This window comes from Drosophila erecta, unplaced genomic scaffold (assembly GCF_003286155.1).
Source record: "Drosophila erecta strain 14021-0224.00,06,07 unplaced genomic scaffold, DereRS2 tig00000055-arrow-pilon, whole genome shotgun sequence".
Classification (NCBI taxonomy): domain Eukaryota; kingdom Metazoa; phylum Arthropoda; class Insecta; order Diptera; family Drosophilidae; genus Drosophila; species Drosophila erecta.
Window position 1 is genome coordinate 9,898,886 of NW_020825200.1, and position 27,332 is coordinate 9,926,217.

A 27,332-nucleotide genomic window follows, 5' to 3' on the forward strand; every position below is an offset into this window, starting at 1 on the left:
CAATAATATTTCTCAACATTCAACATGCTTTCTTGCCTCTAATTTAATTTACCTTTAAAGCAACACAATTTAAATGTATTTTATTTTAGCTTTAATGTTTAACATTTCGTTTTGTCTTTACATTAGTACATTAATAATTCTGTTATTAGTTACATCGTAATTAGGTTGTTGCTATTTAATAACCGAACAAGATCTTATCCGATGAGCCTGGGTGTAAATACTTTGCGGTTTGCTTAGTGAAATTATATAAATGAACGATAAATCGAATATAATTTGACATATATAGATTAAACAGCTGGTTGGGTGAAGTTTTATTCTATGTTGATATCATTTATGGTGTTGAAATCATTCAAATTATAGTGTAAAATAAACGCATTGGAAACTTCTGCCCAAGTGCAACTTGCCTATATCTACAAAACTGTATACGTGTTTCGTTATTTTGGGCTTAATTAAACAATTTCCATGATCGATATGTGTGATGGCTTATTTTTCTTAGCTTAATTTGCATTTCAGCTTGCAATCCTTAAGGCAGATGCATAATAATATAATTAAGTGTCTGTAATCTTATATGCAAGTGTGAGTCAGCAGCGTTTAACGCACGAATATATAGATGTGTATGCATAGCTATAAGTATAGACCGTGGTAGATTATATGATAACTATGAAACTTTCTCGGTTTGAAGCACAGCATTGAAAGCAAAATGAAATTGCATTTACCCTTTGATTCATCTTACCTTTTAGAAATATATGCGAATATCAGTGTATATAGACCCCCATAGAAGGGATTGTGATTGATGGCTGATGGCTATACATATGCTTAACGAGCTCAGGGCGGATTGTAATTAGGGTCTCTTACACTAGGCTCTAGATGATTACACACACATCTTTAATACGAACGTACGTAGACGCTATTCGCGAACGTTTCGTGTTACTTAAAGCCTTACAGCTAGTCCATACACGGTTGATCTGGTAACTATAAGCTAGACTTGCATTAACTAACATAGACTTAGGCTAAGGCTAGAACCAACCGCAGATCGGATTGTTAACAACAACGTCGCGACGACGACGAACAGCCACGCAATGGCCATCGAAGGGTTGTGACCCCTGACCCCGTTGGACTCCGCATCCGCCTCGTTGGCGTTGCCATTGGCCAACAACGGATTCTGCGTCTTATCTAGGAAGGATTTTTGTTCAGATAAACCGATTTCGTTCAAATTCGATTGATATCGCGTATCTGAGTGGATGGCCATGAAATGGTGGGCATGGAATGAAATAGAGCACAAGAAGCCGAACAAATCGTGTGAGTTGGGAGTTGTGAATCAGTGACATAAGTAGGGTGCTCGGGTATAGAAACAGTAATGCACATAAGTTTATCCACTCACTTTTATCCTGCGCATAAATCGATCGGGTGGAGTCGGGGCCCCCATATGCGTAATTATTGTTGATCCCATTCTCTGCCCAATGCGGATCCGTGGAGTATATACCCGATGAGGCAGTGGTTGGGGGATATGAAACTAGACAATATGCAAGGCAATTCGAATTATTATTTTATATAAATGTATTGTTACGTATTCCAAAACTACAGTGGCTAGCTATAACTTATACTATATTGATATCTGTAGAAGGCGATATCCAAATTTGATTATAAAGAATAATAGCACCAAGTCTTAATATGTACTGTAAAAGTGCAGTTTTATTGTGACATTGAATTGTATTGCCTTTTTATTAACATTTTCCATCGACGAACAATAGCAAACATAAGAATTCTATTTGTGGAAACTGTACTTGTTGTCATATAATTTACATTTTTTTATTTGGCATTTGCAACACGTTCCGTTAAATTTTTATTTATGCACTGTTTGATTCTGTACTTATTTAAGGTTTGATGGAGTCTCAATTTACAGATTTTTTGCACCGTTCTGAATAATTTTTGCAGTTGTCTCTCTTTGGGTACTTCATACGCCTCAGTGGTTTATGCGAAATGCTAATTATTTTGTATTTTCATAATAATATGTCAATATGCATAATTTTCGTCTGCCGCGGGGTAACGCCATAAAAACCGTCAATAATAAAAGGCTATTGCTTCGTTCGCTTCCCGTTTCAATTTGTTGAACATATAAATTAACTGTTTAAATTTATGCCAGCCCATTTTTATAAAGTCCATGCAGGAAAGAAATCCTAAAATTGAAAAAATTCATCGAATTGGCAGCTGAAATTTCCCGTTGAAAGTCATATGTAACGTATTTATTATTATAAGCAGCTTAACCTCTAATTTAAAAAAGCATTTTGCTTTGGGAACTTGTAAAAAAAGTATGTTTCATCAGCTGCTTTGATATTTCTGAAGTCCTTAATCTCAGTCAGACTTGCAATCCACTGTCAAGAACGCGCAATAACCATTCTCCAATCGATAACTTAAAAACGTTCGCTGCCATCGAATCCATCACGTAATTAAACTAAATACGTGATATTAACTTGCTAGCCATCTTGTGGCGCATGCACGCATTTCAACTTTAAGGCCAAGATTCGCCGTTGGCTCATATGAGACTGAAACTTCTCGGCGCTCTTGGGCGAGGATAAGCCAGAGAAGCCTGGCCAAAAATTCCACACCTTGGCATAGGGACGTGACTTGATTTTTCACTGGCTTGATTATGGCCGCTCAACGGGCCAGAACTACCACATGTCTGGGCGGCTATTTCGGTTCATTCGGGCCAAGTTGCACATGGTACAAAAAGGAGGAGAGTGAGTTCTTGCAGACAGGCAATTAAGTTGGGCCACGAATGTGGCCGACGCTTTTTTCTACGCCCCTTTCCTTTTTGGCCTTTCATTTGGACTTGTCCCTGGCACGGACCAACATCTAAATGACTTAGATTTGTCAATTCGTGTTAAGGCCAATGCGGTAGTTTTTCAATGCCTCGAGTTCGCAATTGGACCCGCTGGACATGGAGAGCTTAATTAGTTGGGTTTGAACTGGCAATGAAAGGGCTCAAAGAATGAAATGCATCTCTGTTCTTGGGCAACTGAAGTTAGAATATTTAGGTGCTCTTAACTTACCGTACAATCGTATAATGCCATCCGTTTCCCCTCTCGGATTCTTAGCCACACATTTGTAAATGCCATCATCGCCACTGCTCACATTGATGATGGTCAACTTCATATGGGTTTTATAAGCTGGCACTCCGATTGTGGCTTCCACTCTGCAGCGGAAAGAGGTGATTGGATTAATCGCAAATAGTTCATAATGCACTTTAATGTGTTATTTAACAATTTTAATGGTGTTTACTCACTTGTACTTGTGCGAATCGTGAATGATTGGTCCCTCGCCACGTGTCCAATAGTTCAGAGATGTGGGATGTGCCTCAGTGAAGCATTCGATGGTGACGTTGAAACCTTCTGGAGCGCCAACCAGCTGATGGGGTATGAGCAGCATTGGGGGAACTGAAACGAGATGGATTTATATGGTTGGGAGATCGTAGGAGCCCTACCTAAAATTCCACATTCAATCAGTTTGCTCGGACATTTCGGTAATCAAAAAAGTTCAACTCAGCAAATTTATAAACTTAACTTGGAGGAAAACTTGTGGTCAAGTTTTCCATAATTCATTTGAGCTAGTTCGAAAGTATTTCTTCCCATTTTTATTGACAAACAACAAAGTTTGAAGACCAAAATATATAAATGCACATGTTTAATATATTTTTTCCTGCTTTTTTAGGTTTATGCAAATGCTCTATTTTAGTTTTGATTTAAGCAGGCATTTTCTGCTCAGACTGATTTTCATTTAAATTGCAAGTCAAGCCGAGTCGCCAAGAGAAAGTTCTCGAAAGCCTCGAATAAAGCGAAAAAGAAACTATTTTCTTTCAACGAAATCTTATGAATAGCATTATTCGGGATTTTTTCCCATCTTGAGGCGCCTGCACCTTTGCAATTATATGCGAGGACATCTATGGAAATCCAACCTTTGCCACCTCGGGAAACCAAACATAAAAACCTCTCGCACTTCAGGCGCATTTGGCGCACAGTTTTAATTAAGATATTAAATGGGGAAATGCCGCAGAGGGTGGGACTAATGAACACTCGAGCACTACGTTTTTCCTATCATTATTGTCAGCTTCCCAGCATCGCAGCATCTTCATCATCATTAAGGGGCACAATGGATGTTCTTCTGGTATATTTTTTGTTTGCCTTGTCATTTGTCTGCCTGTTTTACCTTTTGTTGATTTATGTCCACCAAGAGCTGGCAATTAAGCTGAAGGCAAACGAAAAATGGCATGGAAGGGATGCCGCCCGATGGTCCAATTGAATTTTTAATCAGCTTGGACACAAATTAGCGTCGGTCCGGCTGGCTTTTCTGTACGCTTATGAAAAGTATCTCGTGGATCTTTTGTATTTTTGATGAGGTGCTCAGAGCCATCAGAGCTGGGTATAATCCTTTTTACCAAAACAAGCTTAAGTGTGACGAAGTGAGCAGCTTAATTAGCCTGTCAGCGAGTTGGGTCAAGTGGGTTAGTTGGTACTCAAATGCTATCCTCGCCAATTACGAGCAACAGAAGAGAAGGAAAATCCAATTTCCCATCTCTGCCTTTAGAGTTCCCAATCTACCAATAATATTTTGATTGGCAGATTCTTTAATAAAAACACGAAGATTTTTCTTTGATTTTTCAAACTTATGGGGAAACACACGCACACACACAGCGAGAGCCCGAACAATTTGTTAAAACAACTGTGACAGCTTGCATATGTCCTTTGGCTGCGACACACATACATTTACATCGGGCCACACACGCATACGTTTATTTTTGTGGCGTGCGTTGCTTAGCAAGCAGGAAGCAACAAATTCAGTTTCTGTTTCCGGTTCCGAAGAGAGAGAGAGGGAGAGAGTGGGAGAGAGGGAGGGGGATAGAGACTGGTTCTTATATGTACATATTTCTGACTGCATACTGATTTGTTGCCTTTGTGCAAGCGACACAGAAACAGCAACAGCAACAGCAATAGCACTAGCAACAGAAAGAGAATCAGAAACGGAAAAGTTCGCCGGCAAAAGGGCAACATATGCTGCAAACGACCCTTAACCTGTCCCAATCCAAAGGAAACCGTCCAAGGCAAAAACCAAAAGCGAAACATTTCCCTCACTTATTTCGTATGCAGCACAGATATTCCATATTGATATAATTTCCGTTCATTTTTCGCCAGCAGACAACTTTTGAGCGCAGCTTAAGCGAAAGTCAAGCAGAAATCACCTTGAAGTTGTCGTTTCCTTTATTTCCATTCATTTTAATTGCCCACACAAAAGGGAATCCCGGCACCGAGTGCCCAGTGCCGACTGCACGGAGTGGAAGGACAAACATTTGTCCGGGATAACAGCTTCTTCCACTCCTTTCGAGCACTGATTTAAATTACAATTGAGTGGCGACAATATTGGCGAAAGGAAAGCCGGAAAAGCCAGCAGTCGAGTCAAGCAGCTGTTAAGTGCCACAAGGACTCGCGTTGAGTCAACAATAATTTAGCTTGGGAGCTGGCAAGGTGGCAAGGTGGCCTGGACATTGAGTGACATTCTTTTCTTTCCGCCCCGACTCTTTAGAAAATTTCTAGAAAAAAGGTGAGCTGACTGCGAGTGTAAACAACTTGAAAATTAGCCGTTAATGAAGCCTCGTTAAGGGGTTGAATGGTGGCCGAGAGGATTACTGCTCAAGTGGCAGCATTGTCGAACAGTTGCTAACCATTGATTGCACCACCGGGGAGAGCATCCTGGAAAATGTCCTGTGACAATATTTGTGGAATTAGTGCGGGTCGAAATGGGAATGACGGCAAGGACTTGATTGTCGCACTAGTAAAGTGTGTCTGGGATCCTTGTCCCCTTTTCTCGGTAATCGTCGATTGGTAATGGCTATCAGTCGATTGAATACGGGTATGGCATGTAATATAAGCTGGTTATATTCCTTATTCTCCTTCTTAAATGGCTTGCATACTTAAAGAAAATAAGGTCTACATAAAGGTTCTAGCTTAGAGAAGTAGGAAATTCAGCTTGAAATTAAATAATTAGATTACATTTCTCAACCTATGTATTACATGCCTGTATATGCCCCGAAAAATATTCCAATTTAGACACACAGATTCCATCTAGAGAACCTGAACACTCGCAAACATTGAACAATTCATTTTTTATGGAGGACATCTGCAGCAATCAGGTATTTTCGACTCTGCTGTTTGTATTTTGCCCATTTTTTGCGACTCCCCTGCCACAAGTACATTTGGTATTGCACTTTTTGCCGGCCAGAGGTTAGCCACTGCCGACTGTTAACGGAAACTGGAACTGGTTTCAGCCCAGTTTGTATGGCACTGCGAGGGGGAATTGGAGCCACTGTTCGACGGAGGTTTGTTTGGTTACAGCAGCGAATGTCGTGTACAAAACAAAAATAGATTTATGCTTGCGGCATTTTTAAGTGACAGCAAACGAGCAAATTTCTGTGACGACCACGACCACGACCACGCCCACTGAACGTCCTGACGCCCACCTCCCAGGGCATGACAGGACTTGACAGCACATGTGATGTGTCTGTCGCCCGTAATAAATCTTAAAAAAGTGCACAACGGCAAACGCAGTGATTTGATTCTGTCTTTTCATTTTTTTGTGCCCCTGCCACAGTATAAGCCACAAACTGCAGCAGCTACAAGTGTGCATCCGATTGAAAAAAAGTCGTATCCATGGGCCTCTTTGCGGGGTTTTTGCGGGACTCTGGTACCGAGACATAAAAAGCAGCTTTAAGGCATTTGCCAGTTATGTTTTGGGACAAGAGAGTTGTGCACTTTGATAAAATACTCCGGGAATAACAACTGAACACCACATTTCACTTTGGATTGCTACTATATTTATAGATATTCTCTCCGACACTTGTTGCACTTAACTCACATTTTGATTTTAATATTTGAAACAGTTGGGAAATGTTTAAACATGATAAAAGTAAGATTAAATAATCAGTGCTCAGCCAAGTAGATGAAATAAAAGAATAAATAATGGATAGTTTTTAGCGTGTAGCTTCAATCAATCCTCAACAATTTTTCCCAAAAGTTCGGCTTTAATCCGCTGCTGACAAATGGAAATATGAGCGGCAACGAATCCCGCAGTAAACAAGAAAAAAATAATAAAACCCAGCCATTTCAGCAGCAAAACAAATTCCCAGTACGCACGTAACAAAAATAAATTGCAAGCCAAAATGAAAAAATTGGGGAATGCAAATAGAAACAACAACGCTTTCATTTAGATTTTAACCAACTTTTGCGCGGATACTTTATCGAGTAGTTAACAAACCTGGTAGTAGTTACTGCTATCTAGCAAGAGTGGAATTAAGGGATCCAATTTTGAAGGACTACTGTACTTACAGTCCACGCTGACTTTGATGCGCTTGGAAACCGTGGGAGGCACCCCATTGGAGGCGATGCACAGATAGGCGCCCATGTCCAGTCGAGAAATGCGAGTTATCTCCAGGGTGTCGCCCTCCCACTCGTTCACTGGAAAGGTGAAAGGTGAAAGGCGAAGGTGAGCGGAAGCGGTGTGAGAATCAGCTGGGGAAACGAGAGGGGGAGAGCGCTAAATGATGGATGCAGTGCATCCGCACTTACCTATGTGATTCTTATTGATGGCTATGCGGGAGTTATCGTCGCGTTTCCATTTGATAATGGGTCTGGGACTTCCACTGGCCCGGCACCTCAGCGAAATGTTGGCGCCCTCCCGCACAATCACATCGCTGGAGCTCAGCGAGTCGTCGATGTTGGGGGGAACTGGAAAATTTGGGGGGAGAAAGGGGAGTAAGCTGCAATATCCGCTAAACTCTGGTAATCCTCTTAAATAGATGCAGTCAGCAGTCATTTAAAATTGAACTCTGCCCTCGTATTTATGCATGATAAATATTTGCCAGCACATAAAAACTGTAGTTTGGCATCAGGAAATTGCTTTTAATGCAAACTCCGCTGTCACACAGCAATTATTTTGCAATTGCTCATTATTCGTTCGAATCGAATAGCATTTATTGGTCATGAAACAGGGACTCATTCTAAAATTTGAATTTGTTTCGGGCATTCCAATATGGTGCTTACTCCGCGGCCAACACAATTAGCAATGCTTTTAATATTTAATTTCATTAGAAAAACATTTGATTTAAGCGGCTATGTACACGTATGTGCCATGCATTTTTATATACATACGAGTATATGATTTTAAAGCCGTGGGTGTGTCTGTGTCTTTTTTGCTGTCCGCGTACAATTTGGTTTCTTTTTCTCGCACTTTTTAATTAAAAGCACGCGAATTCGCTCCCTTTTCCACAAATATGGCATGCATTTTTAATAATTTGTTTGTTGTTTGCCCAGGCAGGGAAAATAATTTCGCCCCGGCAAAGGATTCACTGAACTGTGCTCCGTTCCGGCTACTGGTCCTCGAATCCTGCTGCCAGGATTCGGCTCCGGACTCCACTTGGCAGCCGCTTTCGTTTTGTTTCAGCCATGTTTGCTGCCCGCTTTAAGGCACATAAATTATTTTTTAATTCCGCCGTATTTGCAGAGGATTTTCCTGTGAGAGTCCCCAAGCTGCCACGCCCTGATTAGATGCCTGCCAACCCACAACTTACCCACAACGTTCAGGTAGCCAAACTGCGTTTTGGCCGTCACCGTATTGATCTGGCACATATAGCGACCCCGGTCCTCCTCGTGCACGTTGTTTATGTGCAAATACCACGTGCGGTGCCTGTCGTGCTTGTCGTGCGTGACACTGATGCGCGGATTGCGCGTGATCACGTGGTTGTGAACGGTCAGGATGGCGGACTGCTCGAAGTGCATCCAGGCGACCTGAAACGGGGATGGGGAGCATTAGGCTTCGGCTTCCGTGATCCAACCAGAGATCATTGATTATCACTATCCAACACTATTTAACGATTTGCGAATCCGTTCGTTTAGAGCGCTCTATCCTAATTTACCTTCAATTTACCTTCAATTCTTTTACTTGTACCCTATATCCCTGGCAATTGGGCTTTAATTAATTTACATCCCAGCGGGGTAAACAAATCCCAAGTGCTTTCAGTTTTAATCCGATTTTTAACTATTTAGTACGTTTTCAAACACTGCTGGTACCTAGGAAAAAGTGAACTTTTTAATAACATCCAACACCAGTCGTTTTTTTCGCTCTGCCACTACACACGTACTATGTGGAACATCCAGCAATTTCACAGCTCAGCATCAGCAGTCAAAATGGGGCAAAAGGACAAAAAAGTGGCTGGGCTGGAAAATGGGAAAAGGGAAATGGGTGGCAGAGGGCGGAAGCAAGAAAATTGCATCATAGTGTCGCACATAAAAATAAACGCAACCGGTTACAAGTCGCAAGATGTGCGGGAATAGCAAAAGCAGCGAGTCCTGCGTGAGTGTGTGGTGATAGCTATGAATTACATGCAGCCAATATAAGTACATATAATATCTGGGAAAGGATGTAAGGGAAGCCTTACTTACAGACGCCCAGCTACTTAAACATGCCATTCGACTAAAGCCAAGCCGGTCTCTCCGGCTTCTCCACCTTGGGCAGGAATTTTCCAAGGGTTTTTCCCATTTCCCATACCTGCATGCACTGCACGTTTCTCGTTTGGCAGCGCATTTTCTTGTTGCTCTCATTTACACCTCAATTTGATTCTATTTCCTGCGTTCCGACAGACTATCGGATGGGTTTCCAGCGCTAACAAGGCCGTCTACGTTGGCTACTTGAGCCGGGAAATCTGGCACTCCGAGTGTCCCCTAATGATGCCCCCAGTTGGGGCAAGTAAGCCGCTTTCGGCATTCGTGGTAATGATCTGCTTAAGTTCCGTCAAAAGCGGTGGCATTCGAGTGCCTAATTCGGAAAGAATGCAAGCTGCAGTCTGAAGTGAATGGAAATTAATTAGTGGACTCGTTTCCATTGCGCTGCCAGCTCATTTGCTATGCAGTCCCGGCTTAATCTTTTAGAACATGATTTTTATGCCAAGTAATCAAATCATTAGCACTCATTACAAGCTGCTTAATTAATAAATCATTTCACGTCCCTCCTCGCGCAACCCCCTTCGCTTTTCCTGCTCCGTTTGGACTTCTTTTTTTGCCGCCGAAAGGAAAACGGCTAATGGTGCATAAAAACTACGCGATTCGACGTCAGCACTTTTCTGCAAGGATTTCACATGGCCACTGGCTAAATTATATTTGTCGCGAGTTGAGTTCGCCCTGGATCCCTACTAGCCATTAGTTGATATCTTCGTAAGAGCGATGGGGTCTTGGCCAGTTTTACTCACCTTGTATGAGCCGAGATTTTTGACGGAGCAACCGAGTTTAACATTACGTCCAGCAGGTACAGTTACGTTTTCGATGTATTCAGTAAATTCGGGTTCTTCGACGACAACTGCAAAGCAAGGGATAAACAAAACGAGTAAAAAATGAATACGTTTTAATTTAGTGCATGAAATATTCAAACAGTTTTATTCCTATTTGACTTAGTTCTATGTCAATATGCCGCTCAGAATTTGCATAATCAAATAAACCATAAAAATCAATTATGCGAGCAAAATTAATTGTAAAAATGTTTCCAAATTCGAGCGACACCAAAGTGGGCGGGTGTGGCATTGGTTGGCAAAATGACACTTCGGGGTGCAAAATAATTATTTCATTGATTTTTGCGTTGGCTCATTATTTTGCTGCTGTTCGGCAATTCGCTGGCGGGCAAGTCGGGCAACAACAAATGTGTGCAATTATAATTAAACACATGTTTGATCACACAAGCGTGAACGAAATTCCACTGAAATATTTGCTCCAAACATCAACAAGTTAAACTCTTTCTCGCAATCCACGATGCGAATATATTCAGCCACTGCTGCAGCTGCAACTGCATCGATTAACTTTTAATGACCAAACAATTTTGTCGAAATGCATTTAAATGGCGCCGTGAAGGCAACTTTGAAAGCTGCTGGCGGCTTTTCCCCCATTATGCAGACAAATATTGATAGTCCACAGGGGTTGGCCAAAGCGAAGGAGACTTGGCTCATTCATTTAGCTGCTAATTTAGTTGAGCCAAGCAAATATTTAATACAGGAATTCAATTTTTGTTTGCTTTGAGCATGATAGCCTAACGAAATAGCTTCGGCAATTCAATTAAACTGTTTGAGCTGCAATTATTTAATCGCATTCCTGAAAAGGCAACAATTATGCATAACAAATCACACGATTTCAATGAAGTCCATGTGCGGCTTAGAGGGACATTCAAAGACTTTTGGAATTGGATTGAAATCGCATGAATTTGGCATGTTTACAAAATCACCTTACTAAAACGCTTCGGTACACAGTAAGGTCGTTTCAACTTATTTTTTGAATAGAAAGTATTAGAAAATAAATTTAAAATTAATAATCTTATTGATTTTCCCGATTTATTTTACCATATTGATATTTATTGGATTCCTCATTTAAAAGAACACGGCAATGTGCAAATTTTAATTAGAATCGAGCTGGCCGCATTTCCATGAACTGGTTGCGAACTATTGCTTTAGCTTAATTAGATATTTATGATGAGTGGTGTGCCTGCCAGTCATGTGTATATAGTATGTAAAGTGTAAACTGAAAGCCAAATAGAGAGTTATGTACAAATATGCAATTCCGAATCGAAATGTGCAGAAGTCGTTAGAATTTGGTTGACTCCACAGGCCATGGGCGATGCAAACAATAAGCCAACCTCTCCGCCTCCAGTAAAGTCCAACTAATTATGAAACAATAACACAAAAGTTGCATGAAACGGGGAAAAATGTACAGCTTTATTTATTCAGCACAGAAAATGCAGACAGATTGGGGCCCAACATAAAATTTAGGGAAGAAATTATGTTTAAATGAAATTTTAAATCACCAAGCAACAAAGGTCACCTAAATATACATTATATATTAAGTTTTGTAAGGAAATTCTAAGCAGAGGCATGTGATTTAAGTGTTTTCATCGAATATATATGGAATATAAACACCTTTCGCCAGTTTCAATAGTTTAAGTTATTCATACCGCGCTGAAAACAATACAACTCTTTTTGAGTGACTTCTACTGACGAAAAAACAGGAGCAATGGGCAGATTTTGCGACCCAATGATGCAATTCTAGCGTGGGAAGTTTACGCAATGGTAACAGCAGCGGGGAAAATGGCCTGCATAATCATGGGATTTCATCCAGCTGCAATTTTCGCGCCAGAGCGCGTGTCTGCATATAAATTTTGTTGAGGTCTCAGCCTTTTGCCACCACGCCCCCGACGCCCACATGACCACGCCCTAAAATAGAGGCAACAGGCAATCAAACGGGAAGTGTGATAGAGATGACAGCTATCAGGGAAAGTTGTAAACTTTTCAGAATTCTGAAGCCGCAAATGTATTTTGAGAATTTTGTACAAATATTTCAAAATGGAAAGCGACATAATAGTAATGATGATTTTAGATATTACTTAAAATTAAGGGAGAAGTGCTGAACGAAATAATACTTTTATTTCAAAAAACTATTACCTGTATAGAGCAACTATTGGTAAATAAGAAAGAACTGGAATTTGATCACATTATAGATGTAATTTAAAAAAATATATAGGTATATATATTAATAGAAGTGGAAAACTGTAATGAGGAGTTGAAATCACTATTGCAACTAGATACGTTTTCATTTTGCCCTTGTCTTCATATTCAGCAGTTAATTGAAGTTGATATTGCATTTTTGCCTGCACAGTGAAGGTGCTCGATTCATGAATAAATTCGCAGCTCGCAATGCATAAACACACTGGCTATGATATGGGCCATCGGCAGTTGAGACTTCGGGACAGGAAGACGAGTCCGCGGAAGGACATCCACGAGGATGTGCATAAGGACGAGGATGATGCGGTGGATGTCGCCTGTTGCGACATAAATTGCGCTGCCTGAATGAATTTTGCGCGCAGTTAAACGGCATTATTGCTGCTGCTGCTGCTGCTCCTGTTTCCACCGATTTTGTTGCCGCTGCACCTGAGAACAATGACAGCCGGCACTCACAGGACTCGTGTGGCAAATCGGAGTTGGAGGCGTGTTCGCCCGCGGCTCTGGCACCATTCGGGATTCATTTTTGCCCGGCACATGGCGCCACACTCAGAACTATTGCGCTTCGAAATGAAATATTTCAGTTGAATTTCAGTGCATTTAATGTTCTACAAGTTCTGCTTTATTTGAGTTAACGAAACGTGGAACGTTTATCGAAACTCACCGAATTCAAAATATTTACTGCAACTTATTGCCATGTTTGCATAAAAGTGCAATACAACAAATGGCTTAAATGCAGCTTATCCAAAGTGCAGGATCAGTGAGGCTATCTGTGAACTGCTACCTTTGCCGCTCATTCTGCCCAGGTGGCTTTCAATTTTTGGCATAAAGCCTTGTATCACCTTTGCCCTGCGGCTCAAATCCGGCCCAATCTGTGGGTATTTGTGCCCTTTTCCCATTTGTCTGTGCAAATATGATTGGCTGCGGGGGCCTTGGTCGCCCACGTGGTATCAGAGTGTTATTGATGGCATCAGGCAGCGGGAGTCGGAAAGCAGCCAAAAGGCAATCGCGGATAAGGATAAAGTGCGATTGCAATATTTACACTGCCCTACAAAATTGCCAGTCAATGCGAACATGGCGCTTGCTAAACTGTGCGACTTCAGTGGTTACAGGGCAACAAAAGTGCAGAGAAATTGTGCGCGCCACGTTATTAATCATAAAAGTAGCGCATTAACTTGAAACTATATTTAATAGGCTTTGAAGCAGTGTTAATTAAGAGTAAGAGCACTTATTACCGAAGGGCAGCCTATTTGCATGTGCATTGTGCGCCACTTGAGCTAGATATTCATGCAGACATGTCAGATACTCACTGTTTAAATTCGAGGTCGGCACATTGGCCCCGCCGCCGGCCACAATCACGCCATTGCTCCCGACCACCGTGCTTCCGGTTCCGCTGCCAGCCACAGGTCCTCCTCCGTTGCCTCCATTGCCTCCATTGCCTCCATTGCCAGCAGCTCCTCCGAAGTTTGGAACCACTCCAGCCACCACCGTCTTGGAACCAGACGGATGTTTGCCCTGGGCAGCTCCGATGCCCCCGCCGCCGCCGCCGTTTAGAATCTGCGGCAAGATGATCTTGTTGGTGGAGTCCCCCGCTGTTGCCGCGAGCACTAGGAGGGCCCCAATTAGATGCCAGGAGGGGGGCAACATCAACTTGCCGTTGCGGTCGACTCAGCCACAGCCAGGAGCCCCAATGATGGCCTCGCCTCCTGGCCAAAGTGCATCCTCTCGGATCTACTGGCTCAGTTTTTACCACCTCACTGCCGCGGACTGGTTTTTAAAGCGCCGCGGGGTTTGTTTGTGTTTTCGCTTTTGTTTCGCAGTTTTTCACACGGTTTTGTTATCGCAGTTTTTGGCTCGTGGCAATTACCAAATTTTAGATTTTTTCACTGGATTATTTCCCTCGGGCATTTGCCTAATATGTGCTCTTTGTAAGCCACGCCATTTTGGTAAAATCATTTTATAAAGCTCTGGTGCAATGTGGCTAAAATTGAAAATTATAATTTTAAATTATTTTCAGGCAAATAATTAATATTTTTCATTAATAAATGAACTACTTGAACTTGGCACCTACTATTATTACTTTCAAGTATTTAGGAATTACAATTTTTCACTAGTTCTTGCAACTTTAAAGTCCCACTTGTTTTCAGTGATATTGCCTTAGGCAAAACGAAGAAAAAACAGCCTTAATTCTCGAGTTTTCCATTTGACTTTGGCACCCATAAATTTGCTTTCAATGCACTGGATTCCCACATTCCTGTTCCCTGCCCAATTGTTTGCTGTCTAGTAACTTTCCACGCATGCACACAGATGCCATGCAGATTTGCTGGGGAATTCAATAAAGTTTGGCAAAATATTATGCCATAGAGCCGCACGGTAGCTGTCTGCCACGCCCCCAATGCGTAGGCGGTTCGCACGTGTTGCAGCAAAGTTTAAGCCACCAAAAAGGAAAAGGGCCAACGGAATAACCAAAAAGTCATAAAGATTTGCCTCAGAAGTAGCAACTTGAGCGCCCTCTGGCGGGCAGTTGATAAATGTCCTTTTTTATATGACTTTTCTGTGGAAAAAATTAAATGTCGGCAAAGGCCTAACCGGAACTCATAAGAAATACATTCGTTTTCTTTCATATTTGAGATACTTGAGTCTGCGAACTTTATGAAGTCTTGGAGAAATAAAGTTTCCATACCGCATGTGCTGACAGCCAAGTTTATGCCAATTAATTTAAATGCTCTTTTCATTTGTTGTTTATCTTAAGTTTTGGTGCCTTCTCTTGCTCCCTTCCCCTCCTCAGACTGTTCGTTTTTTACTTCTCCTACTTGATTTTCGTCTATGCCGTAGTATCTTAAGTTTTTCTAAAAGAAAAGTGCACAACATCTTTTGACAGACGTACAGTGCGTTTCAGTTTCATCTCAACAATTAATTAAAAGATTATTTCTAGCTTTAAGATTTTATTGATAAGAAATATATCATATCTCATCAGGCGCAATCATACTAATATATTTGTCATTATTTGACTAACTTTTTCTAAAAAGATATAGTAGCATTTTGCAATAGTATTGGCCTATTATTCTTAGAGAATCGAATTCCATAAATTTTAAACCTCGATCAAGTTGTAGTTTGAATTCATATAGTTGTGTCACGCGCAGTCCTTTACTCTTTTCCTGCTTCTTGGCCATCTCATCCAAAACTTTCTCTCAAAAATTGTATTTTTTATGGCTTTTGAGCGTGTCGCCTTCAGCTTTTTAGGGGTCCACACGCAGCTTGCCAAACACTTGCACAGACACAAAACTTTTTCCCTTATGACTCGCTTATGAAATTAAGCAATTTTGGCGCCACCTCCTCCCCCGAAAACCACGCACACATGATAAAGCTTTTTTGGTATGGACCGAAGCAGATTTACCATCAGAAACAAGAACAAGAAGTCCAACAAATTTTATGCACTTTTTTATGAGTTTGGCAAAGTGTTTGTAATTAAATTAATAAATTGTTGAGGGAGGAGCTTGTTCTGAATGTGTTTTTCTTGTATTTTTATGCTGGGAAATTACATTTTAATGGGGCTATTTAGTGATTGTTTAGTTTTGGCTGTTTTTATAATGATAATCAATTGCTAGTTAATTGTTGGGGGCTTAAACGGGTGTGTAGATGAAGGATAGAAATTTGAACAATATTTATCTTGCCTGTGTTTTGTTGATGCTGTCTTAGACACATTGTATTCTATTATTTTATATAATTGTTTTTCGAGGGTATTTTAAATTTCAAATTTTTTAAAAGGTTTTGTGTAAACGTAAATTAGTCTTGACATTGTCATTAGCCCAAGCAAAATGTTCCTGGCTCTCAGGCGATTTCTCCTAAGCTTCTATTAAAGCCTGACAGCTTTTAACTTCCATGGTTTTGTGGTCATGAAGGGGAGCAAAGAAGGTAGCAAAAAGAAGGCCGAAATGGAATTAAGGTTTGTTTACCTATGGCCGAATATATTTACATTAAAAGGACCGTCAAAGAAAAAAAAAGCTAGGAGAGTGCCTATTACATTTTATTTGCCAGCTGAATTCATGGATTTAAATTTAATCTTTTAGCACAAACAATCAAAATAAAAATACAAAAATTAATTTTAATGGACTGGAGAGTTATGAACTCTCTCTTTGATCGAAAATTCTTTAATTTGCGTTACTATTTATTCGGATGATAAAATTTCAACCTGACTCAATTAATCAGTGATATTTTCTGGATACAGTACTCTCTTATGTTTTCGGAAGAAGTGAAATATAGATCATAAGTTTACCAAGTAAATGCACCAATAAATATACACTTTTGATCAAAGCTCACACATAATTTCGACATCATCATCAGCAGCATCTAGTTTTGCAATTTTGTTTCTGTTACTCTGCACAATTTGTAAAGTTTCTGTAACTGCAAACGGCAAACCAAACTCGAGCAAACAAAACGAAACAAAGCTGAACACTAAAAACAATTCAAAAAGGATGCAAATAAATAAAAAACCAATAAGACCCCACTGGCTGCTGGAAAAAATGTTCTGAAACAGCTGACATCCATGAGTTTCGCATCCTTCTTTTGCTCTGTGTGCTTACGTGTCTTACTCAAACTGTACCAACTCCATATTGCCATTGATCTGCAATGATGCCTGAATGCAAAACATCTCATTCTACAGTGGATACCCAACATCATGAACTTCCTCACATATGGTTCTTGGATATTTTAAAGGTATATAGTATTTTATATGGAATTAAACTATTTAGTTTCCAATGCTGTAAGCTCCGAACAAATAATATTGAAATTCTAGCACTGCCTCTTTAATATTTTGTTGTATTTTAAATAAATAGTAAGTATGCTTCGACAATTTTCAATGAAATATTCTGCAGTCGGAATAGATGTGTCCAGCAACGCATAAGCCTCACTGTACTCTGCGCTGCCTGTTTCTATCTCCTACCCCATTAAGTATGCAAGTTTTCAGCAGTTGGCAGTCGGGTCCTGGCCCTTTTCCCTGCGTATCCCGATTCTCATGGATGCAGTGGGTTAATGTATTTTTAAGCTAAATTCTTTGTTTATATTTGCCTTGCTGTTTTCGGTTGTGTTTGTGTGTTGTGCATTGCGTTGCAGTGGCAACAACTGCTGTCCTTTATCAATCGCAACCAAATTCCCCTTCGACTACTTTTTTCGAGTCGTCCCAAACTGAACTCTAGTGGATTCATTTATTCGCTTATAAGTTTGTTTGGGAATTTTTCAGAGATTGAAGAGTGGCGTTGTGTGCGTGTCTGCCGGCTTTCGGGATTTAAGGACATCGAGGGTCCTGGAGTTAGTCTCGCTGTTTGTTTACTTTTTGTTGGCATGAAATGTGCATTAGCAGAGTTAACTGTTAATTGTTTACCCATTTCGAGTTCCTGGCAAGTGGCATGTGAGTTTGCGGTCTGGATTGCAGTGGTGGTTAACCCTAAAATGTGTTCGGCTGTTTGAATTACTCGCACTAAGACAATTTGAAGGCTTTGATAGCATTCAAAAGATCTGCAGGCCAAAACTTGTTTCCCCTTCGACATCATTATATTGTAACTAAGCTTGCATATATTAATATATAGCAAGATGAAATGGTCTTCCAATTTCGATCATAGCCTATAATTACTAATTCAAATTATGATGCAAATGATTCAAAGCCGGCTCCGATTTCCTATTCTGTATTCACTAATCTTTTTAAAGATCTAAATTTTATCACATAAACCGTATTGTTTTTTATGCTACTTAATTAATTTTTAAATACTATGTGACAAAGAAATATTTTAGAATTTTATTAACTTAAACTACCATATTTGAAGATCTCTGTAAATCACTTATAAAACAGACAATGAAACTATTCCCGATGATCAACATATTCTGCTGATTAAGACTTGTAATCTAAATTCTAAATTGAAGTACATTGTGTAACTGCTAGAACCCTAAACTTATTTATTTTTGCGCATATTAAGTTCTTTGGCTTAGTTCTGTGTTACTTGTTATATATGCTTTCAACTTTAAACCACTACGATAAATTGTATTATCTAATCAGTGAATTGCTTACAAGTTTCGGTATTTTTTAAATTTAACTAGCAAAGAACTCGAACTTTATGTCATTTCTGATCACGATCACGTAGAGTCAGGTGCTCCTAATTTTCCATCGATCACATGACACTTGAGTACGACTTTCCATTCGCCGGGGATCTTTCACACTTGTTTTCAGGGTAACAGCGACAAAACGCGTCCGCTTCGTGCAGAATCCGTTGCGAAACTGATTTGCCGACGAAACTTAATGCTCGCACAGAGCCAGGCTCTGGGTTTCCACCAACAACAATGGGGGAAAATCTAACGAATGGGAAGTGCTGTTACGTATACGCCGCGTTCGCCGAGTGATAACAGGCGGGACGAGCCGACGGCCGACAGAGCGGGCCGAAGTGCAGCTTCGGTTTAAGCCAACCAAAGGACGCAGGATGCTGTCCATTGTTAGTTGTTGCTGGCGGTTGCTGGCGGTTGCTGGATGTGCCCGGTATCCTTGTTATGTTCGGAGGCTTGTTGTTTGCGTGCAACCGCAACCGCAACAACAGACCGCAAAACACGCGACAAAAATGTTAACAGAGTCCAACCGGCAGCACCATGCCCCAAAAGCACCTTGCAACGTTCGAGTTGCAAGCCAGTTTCGCCGTCGAACATTTTGGCTCGTTCCGACCGCAGCTGAAGCTGAAGCTGAACCCTTTTAATAATAATCGAATTAAGATAAAATGAAAACAAAATCAAAACACATTTTTGCTTTCCGTTGGTTTGCTGCATATTGCTATTTGGAGCCAAGCATTTAATTAGACAAGTTAATTAAATTTATTTGCATTTCATTTCAAGTCCATGTGCGTATGCTGAGCGAAAAAAGTGCAATTAAATTGAGATATTCAATTTGCAAGCGTTGCTTATTCGATTTTCGCTGATGCAGGACCATCTAATTGAGGGTGATAATTGCGTTTTATGGCTGACTGAGTTAGCAAAGCTGGTCGGTTGGTAGAAGGTTAATTGAGAAGTTCTTTTCTGGGTTCAAAGTGCCACTGTTTTTTCATGCTTAGAAAGAGCACGTTTTTAGTTTCTTATATTTCTGACTATCATTATGATGTGATTCCTTAAATTCGATTACATCATGCGCACTAGAATGGCCTTAAAACTAGACCTTTCTTTTTGGGCTCCAAAGAGAACAAGATTTGGCTAAACATTCCTACTTTGTTTTTACAAATTAGTAACATACACCCACTGTAATCATTCCAGACACACACTGGTCGGTTTTGCAGAAGGATAATAAAAGGATGCACATACGTACCGAGAGTCAGTCAATATATAGACGGATTGTAGCCGATATGGAGAGTGATGAATGCTCCCTGTTGGCCATGCTGAACTATCTTAATGAACTCTTTCAAATCACAGACATCGCTCAATGCCAAAAACATTAAAACTGACAAGGCTAGACGGCAGACAAGATGACTGCTCTGTGACCCTCTCCCTGGGACTTCCCTGCATGCCACACACCCAAGGAGGACGTGCACCATCGCTTGGCAAGTTCATTGTGGGGGAGTCCCAGCGGTGCTGGGCGGCGAGTGGGCGTGGTCGACTGTTGCGCCAGGATGTGACCAAAACAGGAAGAGTGGGCGGCTTGGTCATGGAGGCGGATGCGGAAAGGCCACAAAGGTCGTTGCAACACATTCGCTTCGTTGGGTCAAAAGTCAAGCGTTGGACGGTGTGTGGGGGGGAGGGGGGGATCCCCTTGGATGCCAGCCATTACAACACTTTGTTGGCTGCTTTGTAAACTTTTTCTCACTATGGAAAAAGTTTTTTTGCTTCCCCCAGTCTTTTTGTATTTTTCACGCCTTGTCCGAAAGTTTCCTGTTTTTCCCCTCTACTTGTTTTGCTATTTTTTCCCGCTGCCGCCCTAACAATGAAATTTTTGACTGCTGATTGTGTGCTGTTCAATGTTATTCTTCCAGTTCAATGCGAGTTAAAGTAGACAGAGCTGCACAAAATAGGAAAAAGAATACGAAACCGGTCGGAAATATTGGACCTCCTTCTGTGATACTTAGCCCAAGTCTGCAGCAAATTGAAAATGGAAAGTTTCGTTCCTGTTTTCCTGTATAGATATATTCACAATTTCTTTTGCAGTTTGTCTGCGACTTTGGTTAAGTATGCCTTGCAGTCTAGTCTCTCGGCTAAGGACTGCCCAAATGAGGTAAAATAGTTTGGGGAATACTATCGGCAAAGTTTTTCCCCGGCTTGTCTGTGGAGATTTATACTTGGGATAGTTAAGTTTACGAAAGAAAACAATACATGTACGAAAATTCGACCGAGTAATAAAACAAGATTAAAGATGAGAATCGAAAGTTTAATGGGCGGAGATTTGTAGACCCTTTTATGGCCAACAAACGTAATAACATCACGTAATGTGAGGGTTGAAAAACCGCAGGCTGACGTCGCATTTCCATTTTCCCAGCGGAGGCGAAAATGGAATGGATTTAAAACCAACTCCCCATAAGCATGCATTCATTTTTCCAGCAATTTTCACACTCAAGCTGGCATGCACTTTGCTGCATTTCCCCCAGATGCATCCCCACGTTTTATCTGACAGCTGCACTTACGCAATGTTACGCATAAGTGCCCTTTAGCACCTAGCAAGTTGAACATTTTTTATTTCACTTTTTCTGGCAGTCGATGAGGGCTTATTATACGGAAAAACATTTGTGCTTCCACCCACTTAAAAGGAAGGACAGATACGTTTTTGACGTGTTCTCTGTTCCCCATAATTTTCTCTGCGTGTAATTGTCGTTTGAGTTTATTCAGTTGTCAAGTTTGGTTTCATTTATATAACATTTTGTGTTCATTTCCGCATGACCTTTGCAAAGAAGCACTATGAAAGCATCTTGAGAAAAACTGGAAAGAAAATTGCACTGTCACTGCTACCTAATGAAAATTAGCATATCCACTGGTTGTCAATACCATGACGATGGGCCTCAAAAAATCCGTCGAAATCTGTCTGCACTTTATGAGCAATCATGACTTTGCGCGACTGATGAAACTTTTTCCCACTGACAAATTGACTTGCCACATGGCCTGAAAGCGAGCTGCCGCTGCCGCTGCCACGTTGTGCGGCTAATAACTCAATAAAGGAAGTCGCGGCCTAAACCATCCGCCGCCACCTTCGGCGGATTTCCTTTGTGGCAAGGCAAGCCTAAGCCGATTTCCGCTTGTTTGTCACACAATTACAATTTGTCAGTTGGGGCTTAGGTCGTCGGGATTGCTTTGTCCTTCGCCTGATTGGTTGGCAAATGTATATATATCCCAGTCTAATGAGGGATAATCGCGGAGGAGGAGGCGCAATGCAAATAAGATGTGAAATCTAGAATATTTAACTGGATTAATAAGCATATATTTTCTTTCATATATTTTTTCGGCTTGGTAAGATTTTTTTATTTATAAAAAACAGCATTGGCCCATTTAACTTTGACCTTTGATGTAATGTCAGCTTCCAAACGGTTTTTAAATATGCCTTATCATTTTGATAACTTTTATTTGAACCATTCCTGCGCAGTTGGCCGTGATACATCGATAACCAGCACAAATGGCTTTCATATGGCTGGGCGGCAACGCCTACAGGCTTAATGAGCGCACGTAGAACATCTTGTCCTGCGGTCACCATAAATAACAGAAAAGCGCATTTGTCATACGACCTCCCTTCACCTCAACTCCCGCCTCCCCTGACATTCACCTTTTGGCCAACTGCAGTCCTTGGCCTTTGTCCTGGACGTGTTGGGCTGTAAATCAGCTCATTAGTTAGTTGGCAGCACCTCGAGCTCGGCTAAGACCAGTCTATGAGTAACACGTAGCAGCAGCTGCAGTGAGAGAAATTTATTTACCCATAGGTTAAGTTATGCAACTGTAATTAGTCTGAGTATGAAACAAAATCTGTACACTACTAAATTCTATATTACGCAGGATATATACAATTACGCAGGGCAAGATTTTACTAACAAGAGAAGACAGGTGTTTTGCAACTACTAGCCAGATTTGTTACTATATCCCACTTTTTCATCAAAATAGCTTATGCAATTTCTAATTAGGTGTACTTTTTGGCGGTGTACTTGCTCGTGGCTTGTGCGGTCGCTCGTTAAGCTTCATTTAATCAAAACAAAAAGTTGGCCTGGTGAAAAATTACCCCATACACAAGAGGTAAGCGGCAGGCTAAAATGCCTCTTTGAATGCTAATAAATCTCGTTCGGTGCGTGGCTGGGCTGCCTATCAACGCTTAAGCCCGACCTTTGGCAGTGGAAAACATAATTTAAGCGGCCAAATATCTGCGAAAGTTGTTGGCCGAAAGTTTGGCGAGTGGGTCCGGCCAAGAATCAGAGTCGAAGGGATTTTCTTTTTAGTTGATGATAGCCTGGAGTTAAGCCAATGAAGGATTGGGATTGGATTCGATTGGGTTGATATGGGAGGACGAGTGTGTGGGAGTTAATGAAGCACGCCGATTGGGGGTTCCGGGTCGAGAGAAATATGGCCAGTCAGCTGTCGATTAAGTTTAGTGCCTGATGATGATTGCTCCTGGGGGTCGTGACCCCTGCTGATTGTCCGAGTCCAGTTTCGAGTGAGTGTGCTGTTATTGTTTGAAACTAATCTTTAAAGATCATTAGCTTTGTTCGCGCCAAACTCTTCATAACAATAATACTTTGCCAAATAGCCCTGAGGAGTCGAAGCGTATGCGGTCCCCCCATTAATATATATATATTTATATATAAAGTGTCCGCGGAAGATGGCCAGCTATAATGACGTCAAAGTTGTCAGGGGTTTTTTCATATTGTTGCCTTCAAAATGAACCTTACCCTTTTGCACTTTTGTGCCTGCCCCTTCACTATGATAATGATAATGAGCATAATGGCGGCGGGTTGAGAGGTGAGAGCCTGGCTGATGACTCGGAGCTACTTCAAGTCCGCTAATCTTAATTACTTTTGTTTAATTACTTTGACGTCCTGCCCGCGACCATGACAAGCTAACTTCCTGCGTTTCGGTATTGTTTCCACTTTGAAACGCCCGAAGGTATGCAGCGGCTTTGGCTGCTTGCTTTAAAATAAATAATGTTTACTTATTATTTTTTGGCTGAAAAGAATGAAGGCAAGGTAAGAAAAATTACCCAGTGAAAACTTTGCGCAGTTAACAAAAGAACCCAGCATTTACCTTTTGCCTTACCGCCACAAGACAAATAGGGACCACATGCTCTTAGGCGTTTTAGCATCCTGATTGTTGGTACCTGACCTAAGGCACTCGGTAAAAAACTCTGGAAAAATACTTACATATTTTGTAAACTAATTTAGAGATTAAAATCTTGACCCAACAGGGGAATGCCAGGGGCCTTGGCCTCCATTTGCTGGTCCGCGGAAGCCGAGCCAATTAGCATAATGATGTTGATTTTTATTGCTGCACCGAAAAGTTTTGTCATTGACTTTGGTCAATGTTTGTTCAAGGCCCCTCCTATGAAAAGCCTGTGGCTGGGCCTAGGGATATGATAATTTAAAGTGTTGGACTTTTCCAAAATATTTGTCATGGCCAAATTTCGAAGCCGGGCAGGCTTGGTACTGCCCATGAAATTGTTTGATGGCATATTAAGTGTCTGTTTGTGGGCTTGCCACAAAGTCTGCACTAAAACTTGTTTTTTCGGACTACAAATAATTTATGAGGCCAATCAAAATCGCACAAACTTAAACCAGAAAGACGTCAGAAAAGTGCCCAATATAAATTCCAACGAAGCCAACGAGCAAATACAAGCAGGAAAGAATTTGAGTTGTTTATTACCTGCACACTGGTTTTTTAATGCTCTTTATTTTCCGAAACCCAAACACTAAGCATTATTTTTGCAATAGTTTAACTGCTTACATATGTAGGAAATATTTCAGAGCAATAACTAATAAAATATTAAATTATAAATGTCAACTTAGCAAACACGTCCCAAACTAAATTTTAAATATAACATTAAATTCAATTAAAGTTAAATTAAAAGGCTTTATCAATAGGACTGGCGCGATCATGTTGCCCAACTATGATAGAGCATCATTTCACCTACGCCACTTCAGCTCAGAATGTGTTATATAAGCCATGGCCCTTAAAAGTATGCAATAAATGTTAAGGCCAAGCTGAGCCAGGATATGTGCGTTTAAAAGATGGCATCCGCCTGCACCTGCAGAAACTGTAAAAGTGTATTTTCCGACTCCTGAAAGTTGTGCTTCAGTTGTCGTTGAACAGGCTTTCATTTGACCTTCTAGTTCCGTGGATGTATTTATCAGTTGACAGCAACTCAAAGTAGGCTGCTAAAAATATTTGAAAAGTCGATAAGGAAAAACGAAATTTAACAAACAACTGAAAACGTAACTAAATCTGAGATGGTGAGTGCAAGAACGATTGTGGCTACCGGTGTGCTGAACATCCTGGGCACATCCTTTTTCGTGGCCCAGCCAAAGGATCAATGCTCGAAAGTACATCTTCCTACTGGCCATACAGCTGCTGTTTTGGGATTCGGACATGATTCCAAAGAAATTGAAACCAAGGATTTCACCAAAGATTTTTGCCTGCTGTGATCGTTTATTCACGATCTTCTTCACCGAAGTAATCCTGCTGGTGGGATGGTGTGGCTTCGAGAGGATGACCTACCGCACTGTCTACTTTGTGTGCCGCGGAAGACCTGGGTGCAATTACGCATTGATGACTTCCTGCAGCATCCTAGGATCACTGTTCATTGTGCTTGAGGTGGTCACTCCCCAAAAGATGAAGGACGTTGCGAGTTGCTCTTTCCTCAGTGTTCGCATACATTCGTGATGTGCACACCTTTGTGTGGGGCGCCATATAAATTTGCCAACTGACTCGGCAGGAGCGTATGCTATCGGTACACGCCTTCGAGGCTCAATTGCGCTACAGGAATGGAGGGGACGTAGAACCAGGTGAACCTGCTGTCCAGGAATCCGAGAATCAAATGGACGCCGGAAAATCGGCACCAGAACCGGAAATCGTCCACGAGTTGTCCCCGTAAATTGTTTATTATTTATACAAATTTATGCCAACAGCTGTTGCTATCGCTGTCCTTATTGTGGGACTGTCGTCCATTCTTTTCGTTTTTGTGGGGAATCGGGATGGAGCGGCATGCCTTTCATTTTTCGATTTTCCGGAATTCGGTCCTCCCATTGTTTGCTTTTCATTTTTTGCTCCAACTGTTTTCCTTGCGGTGGCCATTTTAATTTCGCCTTTATTCCTCGCCTCGCCATCATCGTTGTTGCCATGTTAGCCGCAATTGATTTGCCGTAAATTGTATTTTTAATCTGTCCGACAAACGTTCGACATTCGATTTCGTTTCGAAATATGTTGAAAGCGATTCTGTTTGTATTTCTTTCTCTACTGCGGCGGAATCGGTGCGAATGAATCCAGGGGCGGGAGTGGGTGTTAATGAGTGTGTCAGGGGTGTTATTTATTCGTTAGGTAATTGACAGCGTGTTGCACGGCAGTTCGGGATTCGTCTACCTTGCAAAGTTGAGAATTTAGAGTAGTAAATTAAATTAAATTTATTTAACTTCAATAAGATTACAATTTCATATTCTTTTGGTAAATTATTATTTTTAAATTGGGCAATATAATTAAAAATGCTTTGAATTTTATTCATAAGACGTCAAGACTTTTTTAAATGATTATAGACTGTTTAATAAATATAATAGAACTAACACATTTTAAGCCACATTTTCCGTAGGAAAATTCCTCTTTGAAGAGGAATTTTATTTCGAGAACTTCACACCCTACACAAATATTTACACCAATTTATTTGTAGGCTTTTAGATGCAGTCGATTAAATTGCAAATTCCGTATGGGGCTGCTCATCAAAGGGCGGGCGAATAAAAATAAAGTGCAAGAAAAACAAGAGTCGAACATTATTTTTGGCAATTGCTTTGGAAATACTAATATGATTGACGGTTGCTGGAATCGCATTAATGTCACTCACACTCACGTGCCACATTCAACCACCCCATGTTGCCCCAGTGTTGAGTAATTGAATTTGTTCCTGTGTTGACTCGATGTTGCTGCCACTGAAGCCCAATGGCATGGGAAACGGAAACAAGGGGAAGCTATATTAAATATTTCACATCTTACATGTCTGGGGATCGGATCAGCAGAAAGTCATGAAGTGCGGGTTGTGTGTTTTTTGTCTTGTGGAATCTAGTCCATTGTTTGTGATTTGCTGGGAAAGTTGATGAAGTGCACCTAAATTCTGATTAATGCGCTCTCTCAGCTGTGCTGAAAAGACTTCTTTGATGCATTTAAAAAGAAATAACTATATTTATATGTACTTAGATAAGGTAGCACAATTTTGTCTGAATTGATTCTATATTGCTAAAATCCAAATTACAGCTTATAACCAAGCCCAATCGACCGTTGATTTGTACGAGTATATCTGGGTGTTTTATATCACCCCTATTTTACCCCAAACTAACTACGAGCTGAAATCAGATTCAGAGTTGCATATAGCCTGGCAGATTATCTTCACACACTCTGTGATACCGAAACACCGCCCCCGTGGGCATTATACCAACTTAAATGCCAAGAGTCGTTAGTTGCTCCCAGCTCCAGAATGGGTGATAAGATGGATTTTTGGGGGTCTTTGCTGGGCTTTGGGGGTTCTGTCAACGAAACGGATGGTTAAGAAATATGTGAGCTTCTGGCAGACTGCGTA

At 41.0% G+C, this 27,332-nt stretch overlaps 2 protein-coding genes across 3 annotated transcripts; one reads left to right on the top strand and one right to left on the bottom strand.

Moving 5' to 3' along the window:
- Positions 1–994: 994 nt before the first annotated feature.
- LOC6541199 (lachesin) lies at positions 995–14,309 on the bottom strand. 2 transcript variants are annotated; one of them, XM_001969236.3, is made up of 9 exons: positions 13,885–14,309; positions 10,289–10,395; positions 8,615–8,831; positions 7,614–7,772; positions 7,374–7,502; positions 3,284–3,434; positions 3,051–3,193; positions 1,382–1,513; positions 995–1,173 (listed from the first exon to the last, which is right to left on the bottom strand). In XM_001969236.3, the coding sequence occupies exons 1-9, from the start codon at positions 14,219–14,221 to the stop codon at positions 995–997; spliced, it is 1,554 nt and encodes a 517-aa protein (XP_001969272.2). In that variant the 5' UTR covers positions 14,222–14,309. The 2 variants fall into 2 exon arrangements, with proteins under 2 accessions (XP_001969272.2, XP_026834904.1); XM_026979103.1 differs by having other exon boundaries at positions 995–1,233.
- Positions 14,310–25,002: 10,693 nt separating this feature from the next.
- LOC6541502 lies at positions 25,003–25,646 on the top strand. Its single transcript, XM_026979355.1, is given in 3 exon segments — positions 25,003–25,091; positions 25,093–25,413; positions 25,415–25,646. Coding segments are annotated over 3 exon segments (642 nt in total).
- Positions 25,647–27,332: the final 1,686 nt, after the last annotated feature.

What these genes read in the sequence shown, in the direction of transcription:
- LOC6541199 (XM_026979103.1), bottom strand. Translation starts at nt 14,221, where the DNA reads ATGTTGCCCCCCTCCTGGCATCTAATTGGGGCCCTCCTAGTGCTCGCG. An exon ending in GCCGACCTCGAATTTAAACA is followed by an intron (nt 10,396 to 13,884) that starts GTGAGTATCTGA and finishes CTTGCTTTGCAG; the next exon opens with TTGTCGTCGAAGAACCCGAA. An exon ending in CATCAAAGTCAGCGTGGACT is followed by an intron (nt 3,435 to 7,373) that starts GTAAGTACAGTA and finishes ATCTCGTTTCAG; the next exon opens with TTCCCCCAATGCTGCTCATA.